At 41.3% G+C, this 13694-nt stretch overlaps 1 protein-coding gene across 4 annotated transcripts in view; it reads right to left on the reverse strand.

The window, feature by feature from the left end:
• prdm15 (PR domain containing 15) overlaps positions 1-13694 on the reverse strand; it is a 25245-nt gene continuing 11551 nt past the window's right edge. For 2 of the 4 annotated variants that reach the window (XM_034684483.1, XM_034684482.1), the window contains exons 10-24: positions 13552-13646; positions 13372-13459; positions 13096-13263; positions 12789-12883; positions 12513-12644; positions 10685-10825; positions 10340-10503; positions 10016-10095; positions 7088-7207; positions 6824-6955; positions 6619-6702; positions 5005-5180; positions 4818-4898; positions 2226-2447; positions 1-1098 (exon numbers count right to left, since the gene is read on the reverse strand). In XM_034684483.1, the coding sequence (XP_034540374.1) occupies positions 550-1098; positions 2226-2447; positions 4818-4898; positions 5005-5180; positions 6619-6702; positions 6824-6955; positions 7088-7207; positions 10016-10095; positions 10340-10503; positions 10685-10825; positions 12513-12644; positions 12789-12883; positions 13096-13263; positions 13372-13459; positions 13552-13646 (2327 nt within the window). In that variant the 3' untranslated portion in view covers positions 1-549. Of the gene's footprint in view, positions 1099-1879; positions 2166-2225; positions 2448-4817; positions 4899-5004; positions 5181-6618; positions 6703-6823; positions 6956-7087; positions 7208-10015; positions 10096-10339; positions 10504-10684; positions 10826-12512; positions 12645-12788; positions 12884-13095; positions 13264-13371; positions 13460-13551; positions 13647-13694 lie in introns of those variants that run through there. The other 2 variants (XM_034684484.1, XM_034684485.1) reach the window with 2 other exon arrangements.

Below are 13694 nucleotides of genomic sequence, written 5' to 3' on the forward strand. Positions count from 1 at the left end.
TTTCAAAGAGGTATTTTCTTTAAAAATAACAGTAGAAAAACTCTTCCAGTACTCTTTCACACAGTAATAATTACAGTTTACAGCATTTAAAAATAACATTTCACGAGTGAGACACTTCAAAGAAGTGAGCCAACCAGGACTGATGACATGATTTGATTGAAGTGCTCGCACGATAACTTCTTTTTCAGGTTGGATCATTTTCTGTTTCATTCTCAAGCAGCAGATTGATGTTGAAAACATGCAGGTCTGTAAAGGCTGGTAAGGCATTTTAATGTTCATTGTGATGCTTTGGTTCAAAATGGAAATCTTCAAGAGGGGAGGAGTTTGGCTAATTTAAAGATCTCGTGTTATTTAATAACAGCCGCTGTGTTTCATTGGTTTAAAAAAAAGAGGATGTTACAGTTCATTCAGTTCATGGGGCTGGAGAGGCATCTGTGTGACGGTGATCAAAGCTCTGTACAGTTTGCTAAAATGTACTCTACTATGTTACAGTGTGTGTGTACGTGTGTGTGTGCGTGTCTTTGAGGTGACCTGCACCTCCAGTCTCTGTTAGTAGCTGAACATCTGCTGGGTCGACCCGCTCTGCTGCTGCTGGGCGGCAGGTTGGCTCTGGATGGCTCGGCCTGGCTCTTGTCCCTGATTCTGGGCGTCCTGAGCCTCCACCTGAGCCCCCTCCAGGACCGGGGTCACCTGGTTGCCTTCAGTTGCAGATACCGGCCTCCAGGCGAGCGTGGGCGCCTCTAGCTGGTGGCTCATGGGATTGACCAGCGTGGTGACGTTGATGAAGTGGGCGACAGACTGAGACGTCGCTCCTCCTCCTCCTCCTCCGACGGGTCCCACCGTTTCTGGGATGAGCTCGGCGGGACGGTTGTGGAGCATGGCAGAGCCGCTGACGGTGTCGAAGGTTACTGTGAGGATGGAGTTGTCGAGGGTGAGGGGCCGGTCGCTGGCGGTCAGGTGACCCACAGCGACCGGCTGCAGGCTGGTGAACTGAGCGGGAGCGTGGCTGGTGATGGGAGTGACGGTGATGTTGGTGAGGCCCACCGAGCTGTTGGGGGAGGAGGCGGATTGAGCACTGGGGTCAGTCAGGACCACCACCTGGAGAAAAAAAGAGATTGGGTATGAAAGCAAGAAAACTCATGTGATGTGAGTTTTCTACAAATACTATTAATTCTGTCAAAAACATTACAGATTATACAGCCAACTGAATAAAAAACAGATGTTATAACAACTATTGGACGTTGTAATACATTTTTAAATATCAAACTGCAAATGTCATAACATCTGCATGACCATTATGTGATGTTACCTACCTTCTTCTGCTGTTTCCCTGCAAACTGCTTTGCAACCTAGCTCCACCTAAGCCCCTCCTTTATGTTGTTTCTGTTTATCAGTGTCATAAGTAGTTACTGTTGCCTGCTCTGCTCTGTTCTGTACCCCGGGGTCTTTGCTGATGCTCTCCCTGCCTTGGCTTTACATGTATGCACATGAAAGAGAGGGGAGGTGTGCTCTCCCCACCTGAGGCTTTGGCATTCCACGTGGGCAAGTGGAAAGGCAGGTAGCTCCCAAAACAGAGTCATACTGCCAAATATAACTTATTGCATACACATAAGTAATTATTTTGATGAGTGCTACTGACTGAAGTATATTTTTTCTCTAGATAGTAGAGTTACTACTTTATTAAGAACTCCTTTTTTCTTTCACTACATTTCTTTGCTTTCTATTTAAGCATTTATTTTTGGTGTATTCAGCTGAACAATGAGTTTAGTTTATACTTAAATCCTTAGTTTAATGTGTGATCCCTTATAAAATTAGAATTGCTTGTTAATTTGATAGTTTGAAGCCATCAGTGCATCAGTTTTATATCCTTTCCCATCTATTTCCTTGGCCTCATTCCAAGGCAGACATTTTATTTAATCTTTTTACCTGAGAGAAGTTGCAATAAATTCTAACAGCATGTTGTCTTTAAGTGCTTTAACCAAAATGTATGACAAAAAAAAAAAGTCAGTCTCCGTGAAAAAAGAGACACAGTGACGATCGTTACATTTTACAGCAAACACAGTTCATCATTTTAAATCCAGTTTGCCGTCAGCATGATGTGTTCAGCTGCCGTCCCTGTGCTTTGAGCAACTCAGCAAGCCAAACTTCTGCTCATTGGTTGTGCTCTTTGAGAAAAAGAAGATTGATCACATTTTAAATGGACAGTGGAGTAAAAATCTTGATACCTGTTGGATGCTCTGCACAGCAGAGCTTGTCTCCGTCTCTTCACCTACGATGACAGCATTATACTCAGCCATGGTTTCCTGCCTCGGCTCGGTGAAGTCGACGTACTCATCAGACTCAGAAAGCTCCGGCTCGACCTGAACTCTCTGCCTTTTCTTCGTGTGACGTGGAGGTCGGCTGGGTCGCTCCTGAGCCAGGCCGTCTTTTTCCAGAGACAGAGAGGACTGAGGAAGAAGAGAAAATGTTTCATGAGAACATACAGACAGTGAAAGATTCAGATTTACTTCGTTTTGCCTTTCTGCCAACAAAAATGTCACACAGGATGCATAAAATACCATATACAGCTCTGTGGGGTAGCTGCATGCCAAATTCATAGAGAAACCATAAATAAATAGGAAGTCTAGATACACAACTGACATTTGTTTTTATCTAGTTCACTTTTTTGCTGCAGTGCATCATGGGGAAGTTGTGAGCACTGAATAAGGAAAGTAAGACACAGTCAAACTTCATGATCATCAGCGGCCCCCTGCTATGAAGTAAGGTTAACATACACAGGGTACCTTTTGGTTATCTGTCCTCACCAACACTGACATAAACATTACACTGAGCGGTCACACAAAGCTGGTTATCGTTCCAACAGGTCAATTTAAGGTTACTTAGAGCACATTCATATGAAAGGGGCAGAGTTCCTTTTGTCTAACCAATCACAGACATGATCAGGTCTGCCATCAGACCATCATCACATTTGCGATCTGCGATCTGTGATTTCAGAAAAGATATGAACAATTTTCAGAAAGATATGAAATATATATATATATATATATATTTACAACGTCTTGCAAAAGTATTCACCCCCCTTGAACGTTTACTACTACTGGACTACAGCACTACTTCAGCTACAACTCTGGGAGCTGTCACCTCCAGAAGTTCTCCAATGACACAGCCATTGTCGGGTGTGTGTCTGAGGGGGACGAGCCGGAGTACAGGGAGGTCATTATGGACTTTGTCGACTGGTGTGAGCTAAACCACCTTCAGCTCAACACCAGCAAGACCAAGGAGATGGTGATCGACTTCCGCATGAAAACACCCCAGACTGCACCGGTGAACATCCAGGGATTGGACATTGAGAGGGTGGAGACATACAAATACCTGGGTGTTCACCTCAACAATAAACCGGACTTGCCACACAACAGCGACGTCCTGTACAAGAAGGGCCAAAGTCGTCTGCACCTGCTGAGAAGATTGAGGTCCTTCGGAGTGTGCAGGACTCTGTCACGGACATTTTATGACACTGTGGTAGCGTCTGCATTCTTCTATGCAGTGGTCTGCTGGGGAGCAGGGAGCACAGACAGGGACAGGAAAAGACTTAACAGATTGGTCAGGAGGGCCAGTTCTGTCCTTGGCTGTCCTCTGGACTCCATAGAGGAGGTGGGTGAGAGGAGGATGTTAGCCAAGCTGACATCCATCATGGACAATCCCTCTCACCCCCTGCATGAGACTGTGGGGTCCCTGAGCAGCTCCTTCAGCAGCAGACTGAGAACCCCACCCTGCAGGACGGAGCGCTACCGCAGGTCCTTCATCCCATCTGCAATCAGACTGTTTAACACCAGCACTGCTGTGTCCCGTTAATCATCTGTTCTCATCTTTCATTACACTACATGGAAGTTACTATGTGACTTGGCACATTCACAAATAACTACTGTATCCATCTGAATCGCACTGTTCTTCATACTGTGTATGTTTTTAAATAACCTGGTGCAATTTTTATCGTGCAATAACTTACCTTATCTATTTATCAGATAGAAGTGTACATAGTGTGTATATATCTGTAATAGTTGCCATATTTTATTTTATTCTATTTTATTTTATTCTGTTTATTTTATTTTATTATATTTTATATTATTCTGATTATTTTATTTTATTTTACCTTTGTCATTGCTATTATTACTGTTATTATATTTTTTTAACTATGTTAGTACATTGTTGTATTCCCCTGCCCCGTGTTGTAAGCTGCTGTAACAAAAGAAATTTCCCCCAACGGGGGACAAATAAAGCATATCTTATCTTATCTTATCTTATCTAACTGTTTGTTGGTATATCACATCAAATCCCAATAAAATTAATTTAAGTTTGTGCTTGTAACGTGACAAAATGTGTCAAAATTCAAGGAGGGTAAATACTTCTGCAAGGCACTGTATACTCTGAAATCTACACAGATGCACAGACTAATGCAAGAAAAACTGTAAGAAAATAAACACTGCTCCCAGCTGTCATTGGGTGAGAGGTGAGGTACACCCTGGATAGATAGATTGGCAGTCATTCACAGGGCAAACATGTACAGACGAAGAACCATTCACACACTCGCACACCTATGGGTAATTTTAGAGTCATCAATCCACCTGACAAGCATGTTTCTTGACTGTAGGATAAGGCCAGAGTTCCCAGACCAGGAGTACATTTGAAGCAGGGCCATTGAATACAAACAGTTGATATGTTCCTCACTGTCCTCTTAAACGTTAGGCTGATGTTATTGTTTAGTCTATTGTTAATGTATGACCCCTGGACTGCACATTGTGACGGAACTGTGATCTAACCTGAACGATGCTGATAGATGAATCATTGATTGTCGAGGGTTCCTGAAGATCGTCAAACTCATCGATCCGCACAGACACCACCTCCAGGAGATAAAGGAGAACCATTTTTCATAAAGCAATCAGCAGTTGGGGTTCAGTTAAAGCTTTAGCTGTTGAATCACATTCAAGCACGGCTCTCTGAACTCACCTCTGGGTGTTTGCGTCTCAGATGTCGGTTCATGGAAGCTCTTGTGGACACTTTGGTCCCACAGAGGTGGCAGGACTGAGCCTCCACCTTCTCGTGGGTCAGGTGGACGTGTTTCTGCAGCATGTACTCTGTTAGGTACTTTTTATCACAGGTTGCGCACGTCCAAGTCTTACCCACTGCAAAGAGATCAAGGGACATTGTCAGTCGTGCTAGATGCACTTTGTGAGATTACAGCATTTGAAAACTGACCTCCAAATCTGGAAGTAGTAAACACAAGCTGTGTTCCCATCTGAGCTTGAAAGAGTAGATTATTTCCAAGCCTTAAGGAAATGTCCACAGCTTTAAATGAAATTCAAACATGGTGGCTTCACCTTGTAATAACCACTTGTGTCAATCAATGCAGATTTTAATCAGCATGTTTGCTTTTTTGTGCTACTGAGAAACTTTTGCTGTTAATTCCACATCTTTTAAATGTCACACCAAATTTTTAACCTTCAACCAGTTCATGAAAATATAAATGTGAGTATTCCATTCTTCCATCTATCTTTCAGATGCTTTAATTATTTTTCAACTATTAAATATCTTTCTTCTGAGAGGACTGTGTGGCCAGCTAGCTAACCAGAAAACTATTCAGACACACCCCTTAGTCGTGCCTACTGATGGAGAACTCTTAGCTGTTATATCTTGATAATGAATAATTATATAAAAAACAAAATAACTCCCTGTACAGCGTGTAGGAATAAAGAATTGAGCTTTTCAGACCTAAATCGTTTTTGAACCAGGTTGTAAATGTGTTTAACTCTGTTGTAAGAATCAACATTTAATATGGGTGTCAGTGGGCATTCCTTTGCTTCTTTACAGCTGGCCTCAAGTGGACACGGGAGGAACTGCAGTGTTTTGCACTTCAACCATAGACTGTATAAATAATGGACTTAGTATCCGTGACGTCACCCATTGGTTCCTGAACGCTGTTTTGAAGCCAATTGACGGCGGCAGCCATATTGGAAATGCTGAATTCAACCAGGCAGAGTGTGACGTAAAGGGGCGGAGTTTGAGCCTCCTAGCCAACAGCTATGTGTTCCCCACCTGGGAGTCAAGTCAGTCATGTCCTTATTTGGGCAAAAACTTGTAATCTTAATATCTTCTGAACCGTCGCGTTAGAAAAAAATTCAACCCCGTACAGTGTGTGCCGATAGAAAGATTAGCTACATAGAGAAAAGCTGTTTATTGAACCAGGCTGTAAACATGTTTATTAATGCTGCAAATATCGTCTTTTTTTAATTGGGGTCTATGTGGTTTCCAGTGTTTCTGCAGCCAGCCTCAAGCGGATTCTCGATGAATTGCAGTTTATAACACTTCTGCATGGGCTTCATATTTTGGGACCGGAGGTTGCCGCTTCACTTCGATATGCGCTTCATATTTCAACACTGGATGTTGCTGCCTGGTTTTCACCCACCTACCACACTAACACTACACCACCAGTCAGTTTTAAGCATGTCCTGAGTACGGTGAGGACTTGTTGAGGAAGTCTGTTAATTGTCTTGTTAATTCTCAGAGTTTCAAAGTCTGCTTCAGGCTGCTGATTTTCATCAGGGTCTGATGTGAGACACTTACCTGTGTGGATGAGTTTGTGTGTTTCTAGAGTCGTCCTCTCACTGAATGTCTTTCCACACAGCTCACACATGAAGTCTTTTATACCTGCAGGAGAATAATAAACATAACAGGACAAAAAGAAGCATGGCGTACGTTTACTTGTAAGTTTTCACTCAAGAATATTTTTTTTCTCTGACATTTCAATCTATGACACACATTTTCTCACCTGTGTGCCTCTTGTAGTGTTTCAGCATGTTCACCTTCTGGGCAAACTTGCGGTTACACTCCTTACACTCGTACTCTTTGATACCCTTGTGGAGCTTCATGTGGTGCCTCAGAGCGTGCTTTGTCTTCATGCCTATACATGAAAAACATCTCTTCAACATGGAACATTCCAAACATGCACTTGTATGTTGTGATTGGTGGGATTTTACACGGTGAAAAGAGATGAAGTGTTATGAGGTGTGTGATGAAGGAGCGAGGTCCTGACCTTTCCCACACTCTGCGCACAGGAAGTCTCTGATGTCATCGTGCACCCTGAGGTGCTCCTTCAACATGTCCTTTCTTGCGAATGATTTGTTGCATTTATCACAGCTGTGGCTCTTCACACCTGGATGATCACACAAGGACACAGACGGACAGTGAATAACTGCTTTTCTGATCTGTCAGTGTTTCATTCTTAAACCCAGACAGGATTTTTTTGTTACAAAAATTTAGTTATGTCCAAATGATACCTTCCTTTTTCTAATAAACATGACTCATTATTAACCCTTGCATTGCGTCCCTCTGATGCATATTTATCTAAAGCGCCTGTGAGGGTTTTTTATCTGGTTATGAAACAAACTGCAATGAACGGCACGTTGCAGAAACAGACCTTTTGACATTTTTGACATTTTTTTGACAACAGAGAATCTCTAGAAGAATACAATCTCTATCCTACATGACTCACAGATGTTTGAACCAAGATGGTTTACCCATCTAGCAGAACTTCTTAAATTTGTAAAAAAAAATTGAAACCATCTTCTTCGAGTCATTACTGAGTCAAGAGTGAACCAACAGACATGATGAAGGTCAGGTAAAGCTCATATAAGTACATGAAAATCAGTCTTTATTCAAGTGCAACTTGCAGGTTGCAGACACCCGTAAATCAATGTTTTGGAAAATTAGTTAAAGTTTTTATACGTTTATTTTCATTACAATGTATGAATTGATAAAGTACTATAACTTCTGGAGTAAATTTTGCAAGTTTTATTTTACTTCTATGTTTAAAAACTGACAAACGGATGTGATGTAGTGTAAGGGAGGTTAGTTAAGCTAATATTCATCAATAATAAATATGGATCTAAACAAGCCAGCTTTGTCAGAGGGAGAAAATATTACTCATCTGCATACGACAGACCTCAAGCTTGTAACTACGGTCCTGACTTTGAGACAGAGTTGGGTATTAATGTTGTAAAAGTTAAACCTGCAAAAACCACTTTATACAGAGGAGGGTCAGAGGCACTGAACATTTTTGGGGAGGTCAGGCTAGTTAAAATGTTTATCCAGGCATTCTGACTATAATCTCAAAATTGTGATTTCGAAGCTAGAATTCTAAGTTTATAGAATTCTGACATCAAAGTCAGAATTTTAAACGAAAAAATGTTGGCTATTTTTCTATTGGCTTAACCTCAAAAATGTAGCTCTACCAAAAATTCAGACAGGAAGACTAAAAAAGCAATCACAGCAATTGTTTAACTCTTCTCTCCCTCGTTCAATAGCTGACCCACTTCCAGCTACATGCTCCAGAGCTGTCATTGGTTAATCAGCGGCGGATGCCATCCAATAGCTCAGTGGTACGCCCTTATCTTCAGCCTATCAACTTTCTGCTGTCTTTTTAAATGTGTCTCTCTCTCCAGCTAGTTCCTTCTTGCATTGATGGTGCACACCCCTCCACCTCCTCATCTCCACCTGGTCTCCACAAAGTCTTCAATTCCTAGAATTCATCAACCACCACCACCAGAGTCTGGACTCTAGGGGGATTTCTTCTGCTGCGAAATTCACACATACTGCACTCACAAAATGATCCCCATAGAGTCCTTACGCCAAAGATTTATGTAAAGTTTTGTTAATCATTAAGTTGCAATAAATAACCTTTAATCTTCAAACTGTGCCTCTCCTGATCGAAATATGTTGGAGCGTCCCTAATCCTCCTCTGTAACTTCAAGCAATGATGCTACAACTGTAAACACAAATATTAGCTCAAAAACAAGCCTGTAGAGGCAGCTCACAGTTATCCAAACACAGTTATGCTTTGTGTTTACATCCATTCAGAAACTGTAGCTACAGAATTTAAAAAGTGTTTGTGAGGTAAAGAATGAAGAAACAGTCCGACAACAGGAGAAGGAACTTGATTTTAAATGACTTATTAATTGGTGCTGTGGATATAGTTCTTATCAGTAAGGGTCAGATTCTCCCATCAGTAATCTATCTTATATAACTTATCACTGCCTTCAATTACTACATCTCAGGGTGATGGGATTGAGCCTGTATCTTCGTATAAATACCTGGGATTCATAATTGATGACTCACTGTCCTTTAAGCTTCACATTCAACAGCTCGTTAAGAAGTTGAAGGTGAGGTTGGGTTTCTATTTCATAAATAAGTCACGTTTTTCTTTTGCTGCAAAGAAAAAACTTGTTGATGCTACCTTCATGCACCTGATTCATTATGGTGTTTTATATATGCATGCATCCACTCATTGCCTTCACTCTCTGGGCACAGTTTTTCATTGAGCTCTGAGGTTCATTACAGGTTTTAAATCTCTAACCCATCACTGCTCCCTGTATGCTCCAGTTGGCTGGACTGCATTGTCTACCTGTAGGCTACATCACCGGCATGTCCTTGTTTATAAGGCGATTCTTAACTTTCTTCCCTCATATTTATGGGATTTTATTCATTTACAAAATACTGGAAGCTTCAGTCTCCACTCTGTGACCCAGTAACTAAACTTGCTTTTGCTTTCAGTCCACAGAGTGCATCTTGAAATGGGTAAAAAGAGTTTTAGATATGCTGCTCTTGCAGCCTGGAACCTGTTGCAGGAGAGCCTGGGTTTGAGTGAGCTTGTCTCTTTAAATGTTTTTAAAAGCAGACTGAAGGCTCTTGAGGATAATGCTTCAGTTTGTAGATGCTTTGACTGATGACTTTTGTTCTGACACCCATGATATGTTGTAATGTTTCAGAATTATGTGGTGTTTGTCTGCTGCTCCTAATCTCTAAGGATCTGAAAAACACAGTTTTTCAGCAATTAAACCCAATGAGAGAATCACCACCTGTGTGTCTTTCTCTACTTATCTATCTCTGGACACTTAAAAAAAGGGTTCATGATCCTTCACGAGAGAGGGAGAATTTCATAAAGGAACAGCGGACTGTGTCTTACCTGTGTGAATGATCTTGTGCCTTTCCAGGTTACCGATACTGTTAAAGATCCGGCCACAGATTTCACATGGATGGATGTATCTTTAAAACAGATTTGAAATTATTAGTGACTTTTAATAATAATATTAATATTAATATTAGTTGTCCTCTTTTGTGATCAGCTTGATAAAAGCTGGTTCATTGCTTCTACATGGAACTTCTTTTAGCACTCATACAGTCTGTAGTCTTTCTAACACTCACTATACACTGTGTTCTTTTCTATCATTTCAGTCAAAGATGAAGAAAACAAATAATAACATATTTATACTGCCCCCTGTGGCCTTACTTCTGCACTGCAGGGTCAGGCAGCTGCTCCCTGTGGATGACCAGGTGAGCGTTGTAGGTAGCCTTCAGAGCAAAACGTCTGTTACAGATACCACAGCCGTAGCCTCGCTCTTTGTGCTGCTCCATGATGTGCTTCAGGTACTCTCGGCCCTTTGCAAACGACAGCTGGAGACACAGAAACAGAGAAATCATGATTTTAAGTGAGTGAAAATTATTCTGTAGCTTAAACGGACAAAACATTGTATTCTACGCAACATTACTTTACCCAGAATATACCTCTGAACTGTCTGATTAATTCAATAATGAGGGTCAGATTGAGAACTGGACCAATCAGGGCAAAGCTTACTTGACATTTCTTGCAGTTGTACTTGTGATGCTCGGGGTCATCTTCATCATCATCATCATCCATTTCGTCACTGTCATCTGTTGAAATGCCGATCTTCCTTATAAAGCACTCTCTCTCCTGCTCATCCATTAAGGCGATGTCCTGTAAACAAAAGATGCATTTGAGCTTGATGTAATGAATATTTGTCTCAGGTAAAGAGGAAGTACTACATGAGAACAGGTGGACAGAAAAGAGGATGTTCAAAATTAGAAAAGAGAAGAGGCCAAAATCTGCAAGTCCTCACATTTTTCCTCAGCATCCTTCGGGAGTTACAACTCTGTACATCCTGAAGAGTACCAGAGATGGGTCTGTCCCTGCCTAAGATTGTAACATGATATACCCTCCAAATAAAATTCAAATAAAAAATTAAATACGTAATATTAAAATATGTTTCTTGTCTCAAAATACTGAAGCAATCTCTTGATCCCATTTGCCTGGGATTTCCCTGAGATCAGTGGATGCAGATCTGCTGGATGTTAGCAGAGTAAGCAAAGGTGGCCTGACCTTTGCAGTTAGATTTCAAAGACTGTTGAATTCTCTCATTGACAATAAGATACAAACATCTTTAGCATCTTGTATAGGAAAGCTTTTCTATAGTTACCACTTCTTTTCTCTTTAAATAAAAGATAAAGTTTTTGTTATCTTTTTGCGTGCTGATTTTATCTCCTATTAGCACAACTGTTTTTTTGCCGTGTCAACAGTGAACTGCGTGTCTTCAATGGCAAATTTGCTCCATTGGGTCCCCCAGTTGTTCAGTCCTGTTTTTATCAGCTCAGAAACATTTCAAAGGTAAAGTCCATTATTTCAACCCAAAACTTAGAAAAACTCATTCATGCTTTTATTTCTTCCCGCCTTGACTACTGCAACTCACTATACTCTTATCTCAAACAAAAATCAATAATAGTTCAAAATGCAGCAGCCCGGCTTTTAACTGGAACTAAAAGATTTTCCCACATCACCCCAATTTTAGCATCCCTACTGGCTGCCTGTTGTTTTTAGGATCGATTTTAAGATACTTTTAATCATGTTTAAAGCACAACATGGACTCGCCCCTCGATACATCTCTGAGCTCTTATCCCCCATAAACCAGCATGCAGTCTGAGATCCTCTGGCAGTGCTCTGCTTGCTGTTCCACGGTCTAGACTAAAAACTAAAGGGGACAGGGCCTTTGCTGTCAAAGCCCCCCCAACTGTGGAACGGCCTGCCAGAGGAAATCAGACTTGCAGAGTCAGTCCCTCATTTTATTTCACTACTCAAGACACACTTTTATCATAAAGCTTTTATTTTGTGAATTTATTTTAACCTTTAATGTTTTATCTCTGCTTTTACATTCTATTTGGTTTTATTGCTTCTCTGCTTTTATTGTGTTTTTATTATTTTTGTGGAGCACTTTGTTACTTGTATTGAAAAGCGCTATACAAAAAAAAAATGAAGGTATTACTTTCCTTTTAACTTTCTGCATTTTGGTTGTGAAGCACTTTGAAACTTTGTTATGACTTCTAAAGTTCTTTATAAATTAAGTTTATTGTCTTCACATTTTTAGGACATTTGTTAAATCTGGACGCTGACCTCTAAAACACTGGACTGAATTGTTTCAGGAGACTTCCAGCTTGAAAGAAAAACGCCCTCACTAGACACAGGCCCTTATTTCAAACAAAGGATTCACATTTTCTTATTTCCCTACCCTGATTTCCTTGGACTTCAGCAAGGACACATAGTAATGCTACATGTGGCTAACACAGAAGTGTTAATTTATCAGTGAAAAGGCAGACACTCCGCTTCATCTCACCTTGAAGTGAACGTGAATGTGATCTCTGAGGACGTCCACACGGAAGAACTTGCGAGCGCAGATCTCACAGGTGTACTTCTTATCACCGTGAGTCAACAGGTGCTTATTCATGTTACTTCTGCAGGAGAACACCTGTGCACACACGGAAAGAAAAAACACAGTGTAAGCACTACTGAACATCCACAGTATGGTTTTCTACCTCCAGAGTTTGCATGCAGTTTGACCTGCTGCCATAAGTGCCATCAGTCTCTACTGCTGTGTCGTGTAAGTGCTCACCTTCCCACAGATAGGGCAGGGTGACGGCTCTTTCCTGTATTTGGTCCCTTCTTCTCCGTTGGCCTCCAGTTCCTCTCTCTTCATGTGCTTTGAGCCTGTATGGATGCAACGTGGTTTTAATTCAGCAAAGAGTTTAAATGCCTTATAAAATAAACAACTGATATGCAGCTTCAGGTTTGCTGCACATAAAAGATGCAAAGATGCACCAAGAAGTTCAGCAAATTTCCCCGCAAATCAACAAGTCTTTCCTTTGAAAACAATAATAAAGCCCAAACAAAGCCTCGCTCTGTGCTCCCGCAGGACTCACCCACTCCGTGCCTCCTGTGATGCTCCTGCATGACATCTTTGCGGTAGAACATCTTGTTGCAGATCTCACAGGAGTAGAGCTTCTCACCGTGCTTCTTTTTGTGCTTGGAGAGGTTACTGTTTGTGGAGAAGAAGCGCGAGCAGATATCACACTGGAACGTCTTGTCGTCTGAAGGGAGGAAAAAGAAGGAATTGATCAACTCCAGCACGTTAAAAACCTGGACGATATGTCAAGAGGGGAAAAAAAAGGAGATAACAAACACAAAGACTTTCTCACCTGTGCGGCAGTTGTGGAACTTTAAGGCATTTTCCAGGCGGAAGGATTTGTCACATGTGTTGCATTTATATTTGTACTCCATGTCAGGCTGTTTGGGATCAAACAATAAATAAACAAACACATTAAGCATGCAGGATAACTTGAATGCTCCTGATGGTTAAAGTGAGGGCTGTTACTCACCAGGTTCTTGCTGTGCTTGTAAGAAATATGCTGCTTTAAACTCTCCTTGCGGCTGAACAACTTGTCACATTCATCACATTTAAACAGTTTATCACCTGAGAGGAGAACACATGAAGAGGTTACAAAACATCAGCACATGCTTG

The sequence above is a fragment of the Notolabrus celidotus genome, chromosome 5 (genome assembly GCF_009762535.1).
Source record: "Notolabrus celidotus isolate fNotCel1 chromosome 5, fNotCel1.pri, whole genome shotgun sequence".
Taxonomy (NCBI): Eukaryota; Metazoa; Chordata; class Actinopteri; order Labriformes; family Labridae; genus Notolabrus; species Notolabrus celidotus.